The 4836-nt window shown below is 43.2% G+C and overlaps 1 protein-coding gene across 1 annotated transcript; it reads right to left on the bottom strand.

Annotated features, from left to right (window-relative positions):
* Positions 1-2324: 2324 nt before the first annotated feature.
* fzd10 (frizzled class receptor 10) lies at positions 2325-4238 on the bottom strand. Its single transcript, XM_054611249.1, has one exon. The coding sequence runs from the start codon at positions 4233-4235 to the stop codon at positions 2484-2486; it is 1752 nt and encodes a 583-aa protein (XP_054467224.1). The 5' UTR covers positions 4236-4238; the 3' UTR covers positions 2325-2483.
* Positions 4239-4836: the final 598 nt, after the last annotated feature.

Genomic DNA, 4836 nt, shown 5'->3' with positions numbered 1-4836 from the left:
TGAAGCTCTCAGAAGCACTCACACCTTTTTCGCAACTCAGAGTATCAATAGACACTGGCTGACTTTGATTCAGCCACATAGAGGTTGTGAGTCATGTGCTTTTGACTGTTAAAACGGGTTGGGTTGACGCTGGAACTTGAATGCCCTCCGGGATAAAGCATTACTACACTTCTGAAACTTTATTAAACCGTAGAGGACTCTCTACCACAGGTTTTAGACTCTCAAAAAAAGAATTGAAAGTGAGGCAAATAAAGATAGAAAAGGTCTTGTACTCAAAAACCATGTCTTTTTACAAATATTAAAAAGCAGAACATCATGTATATGTGGATCTGTCTTGACATATATGTCGCCAACGACTTCAAGTATCCATGTTCTCCCGTTGCTCTGACAGCACTGTCAAGTCAAAAACAATTGCCGTGGTTGGAGTCTAGACTAGACTTGTGGCTCTCAGAGCATAAAGCTTTAAAGTGTTGACAGCGTAAGGATCGTTTAACACCAAACATCTCAAAATACCACACAATCTATTCAGTTTGCTTATGCTTTAGAAAGCCGCTTCAGTCAATATGTAACTACTTCAAATCCGGGCCAGATGTGTCTTTAGAAATGTCACTATGCCTCACTGATAAGAAGAGAGGAGATGACAGATATTTTGTATTTTGGGTTCGCAGCGATCTTCTTTTCAAAGTCCAATCCTTCAAACGATCTTATCCTGTCCTGAATGAGAGCTGGATTATGGTATAACCCCTTCATTGATACACACCGACACATGCAACACAGCGAGACTGAGAGAAAAGAAGAGAGTGGACTAAAAATAAAGTTGTATATCCACTTCAGCTGAGGGGAAAAACTATACAAAGGGTAATATAAGCATTCAGCATAAAGAATTAAAAGGATATAAAAATCAGTAACATGTTATCAAAACGCTAATCTTAAACACAGTGGTGACATTGGACAATTTGGTAGAAAAAAAAACTGTGAAGATGTTAATTTGTCCTTTGGATGACACCACCACTTTACACATTAATTTAATGTATTTAAATCTAAAAAGCCCCCATACAAAATCTTCGAATCAAGTATGATTTTACATGAGATTTTATATTAAAAATGATCGCACTAAATCTTAAACTATAAGCATAAGTGACTTTGTTGCCGGAACATGGACAGAAAATGAAACGCCATGAACAATCCCTTTATATCTTTTTTGCTTTAAGTTGTCTTTGATGCCGCCATCGGTGGACAATCATTTATGTCCCATTGTTTCCTTATGGATATTTAAAAAAAACAAGATTAAGAATTTGTTGCTATTAATGCTTCATGTGTGTGTTGACTTTTATATATGTAAATGGGCATGTTTTTTTTCCATTGCAAGAGATATACAGTGTATGTAAAACATTTAAGAGCTGATCTGAATTGGTCATAAAACCAATCAGTTATTAATATAGTAAAAATGTCTATTTTGTTCATGTAAACTTTGCTGTTTCAGTCAATTAAATTTAAAGCTATTCTGTATGCCGAGGGTATCGTAAAAACCCAGCCCACACATATCATCACATTCACATATTCAGGTGAATGATTAGATTTTTTTTAAATGACCAACTGAACATCGTATATCGAGAAGACAAGTGCTGCAACAATAAAATAAAAAAACAACACAAGCTTAATGCGGTGGTATGAGAATAAAGACTCACTCCAGCAGAGAGAATAACAACACAGTTGCAACACACCATTTCGGCTTGACAAACATTTAAAACTAGAACGTTTTATTAATTTTTCTATAAAAGTTTTTTTTAGAAATATATACAATAGTTCCCTTGTGCTATAAAACAGCAAAGAAAAAAGAAAAAGGAAAACTCAACTGCGTGTACAAATAACTTTTCAATAACGAGTGCTTGATTAATTTACGGCATGAATTTCCCTCATAAATTATGGGCAGTTTGGAAGGTCTTGAGCTCTTTTCAACAGCTGCTCTCACTCCAGTTCAAACATGTATGGCACTGCCCTGATTTCCATTAAAAAAGCCTCCAAACACAACACTCATCTCTCTGACCGTTTGCCTCCATTGTCTATGGGGTCCTTTCATTGTCTGTAATCTGTCACTTACAGTACAAGTGTCTTTTCATTTGCCTGTAAGAAAAACATCTATTGCACATTATTCAAGTTACCCCAATGCACATCCAAATGGTGTTTTCCACTCTTTTTGTGTGAGACAATGAGATTTTTTTTTCTCCACAAAGTTCCTCAGTAGGATAAGTGAATCCAGGAGTAGCAGATTTTTTTTTTTATCTTAAACAAAGGCAGCTTTTGTTGCATGAGATGGCTCAAGACACACACATAAAAAAAACAAAAACATGTTGCATTATCTCCAACGCAGTTAGCATAAATAAAACATAAACCTTGATTCTTTTGATGGCACTCTGATTACAAAGTCTCATTTAGGTAAGGGCTTTACAAGTGTTTTTGGGGTTTATACAAAGAGAGCCAGCTCATACACATGTTGGAGGCGGCCGTGTTGGCTCATACTTAGTACTGTGCCCTTTGAGGGATGGGTGAGGTTTGATGTAAGGCCTGCTGCTGGTGAACACACTGGCAGCCTTCCTCCTCGTCCTCTTCTTTAGCTTCCTGCTGAACACGTTCTGCCATGACTGCAGTGTCTTTGAGGTCCAGATCCACATGCCGCTAGTGATGCCCACCACCAGCAGCATGAAGATCTTCACCATGAAGATCTCGACAGCGGGGATGGAAGTCTTCATGGCGCACTCGTCTGACTCCGGCCCACTGCTGTCCACACACTTCTGCTCCGCTGCCACAATGCGCCAGTAGTCCATGTTGAGCCTCTCGTAGAAATAGCAGGCGATGACGCAGGTGGCCGGGACAGTGTAGAGCACGGAGAAGACCCCGATGCGAACCATCAACTTCTCAAGCTTGTCCGTGTTCTCTCCCTCCGTTTTCATGATCTTACGGATGTGGAAGAGGGCCACGAAGCCGGACAGCAGGAAGGAAGTGCCGATGATAAGGTAGCAGGAGAGAGGAATAAGCACAAAGCCCGTGAGAGCTTTGACGTCCATGCTGCCCACGTAGCAGATGCCCGTCAGCTCATCTCCCGCTACCTTCCTCATCACCAGGATCATGATGGTCTTCACGGCCGGAATGGCCCACGCTGCCAGGTGGAAGTAGCTGCTATTGGCCTCGATGGCCTCATGACCCCACTTCTTCCCCGCTGCCAGAAACCATGTGAGGGTCAGGATAACCCACCAGAGGGAGCTGGCCATGCCAAAATAATACAGGATGAGAAAGACAATAGTGCAGCCGGTGCTCTCCAGACCCTCCTGGATAATATACTGAACCCCATTGTCTCTGTCACAGGCTATTCTGTCAGCTCCCACAAAAAGTCTGATGAGGTAGCCCACAGAGTAAACACAGTAGGACATAGAGAGGAAGATGATCGGCCTCTCCGGGTATTTGAAGCGCTGCGGGTCTATGAGGAAAGTGAGCACGGTGAAGGCGCTGGAGACAAAGCAGAGGATGGACCAGATGGCTATCCACACCAGAGAGAACTGCTTGTCTCCCTGACTCCAGTAAACGTCCACTTTGGGGTAGCATTTGGGGGCACAGGACTCACTCTTCTCTACAAAGTGGAACTTGCCAGGGTTGCTGCACGTCTGCTTGCTGCCGCTGTCCTTAAGGTGCAGGTCCTGGCCGCTCAGAGGCCGCTGTGGCCTGAAATCTGGGGGCTGGGTGTGGGAGACTTTGGGGGGCTCATCTGAGCCGTTGTTGGGAGCCTCCATGCAAAGGTTGTTCGGGTCGTTTTTGGTCGGCAGCCGGGAGCAGTCCAAAGAGTCGGGCCAGGGGAAGTTAAATTGTTCCAAGATGGGTGAGCATTTCAGCTTGACCTGCTCACACATGACTCTGCATGCTGGGATGGGGTTTGACACCTGCTCCGTGCACATGGGAGCATACAGGGAACATAGGAAAAATTTGAGATGACTGTGGCATCCAAACTGTATCAGCGTGGCAAACTCCTGCAGCTTTATTGCTGCCTCTTTTTGGTCATCGTGGCCCATAAGATTTGGCATGCGAGTCATGTTGTAGCCAATGTCTTTGCACTGGGGGATGTTGATGTGCTGACATCTCCCCTCTTCCGACCAGTCCGGGTCTATTGAGCTAATGGCTGAACCCCCACCGCCCCAAAGGACCAGTAGCACATAGAGGAGGCTCAGTTTAATAGTCGAACGCATTCTCCCTTTTTTTATTTAAAGAAAAAAAAAAAAAAAAGCCCAAATGTTCACCACTTTAACACAACACACAAGTTCATGTCATTGAAAAATCAGTGATGAAACCTGGCTTTGTGTGTCTGATCAATGTGGGGAGAAAAAAAACAAACAAAAAAAACTTACTGAACTATTTGCTGCAAGACCATCGTTTCCTCATGTTAGGTTTGTAGAGTTTTAATAAAAACATATATCCCGCAGGGGTCCGAAAATGTTCCCTCTCTGGAAGTCGCGTGCGTTCAGGTCCATGCTTTCAAGCGCTCAGTTTGCAGCTGAAGTGTTGGAACTACTTGTTCGGTCTCTTGAACGGCGTATATATCAGACTACTGTGAGTAAAAGTGGACGGGGATGTGTTCCGATCGTTCCCCAAAAACACTCACTCACTCATCCATCCATCCTCACGTATCGTACCACTTTCCCCCCGGAGTATGTATCTGTACGGGAGTGCGATTTCAGTCCTCCTGCAACAACTTGGGAAAACAACAAAAAATAAATGTCCCTCTAGTCCTTTATGCCGCGTGGAAAGCTGCTCACAACGCACCAGAAACAACGCATCAGTCAGCACTAT

The sequence above is a fragment of the Anoplopoma fimbria genome, chromosome 13 (genome assembly GCF_027596085.1).
Source record: "Anoplopoma fimbria isolate UVic2021 breed Golden Eagle Sablefish chromosome 13, Afim_UVic_2022, whole genome shotgun sequence".
NCBI classification, from domain to species: domain Eukaryota; kingdom Metazoa; phylum Chordata; class Actinopteri; order Perciformes; family Anoplopomatidae; genus Anoplopoma; species Anoplopoma fimbria.
Note: the sequence above shows the minus strand (reverse complement) of the source record. Positions and strands in the feature narration are given on the sequence as shown.

Coding starts and splice junctions, on each gene's coding strand:
- fzd10 (XM_054611249.1), bottom strand. CDS start 4,235: ATGCGTTCGACTATTAAACTGAGCCTCCTCTATGTGCTACTGGTCCTT.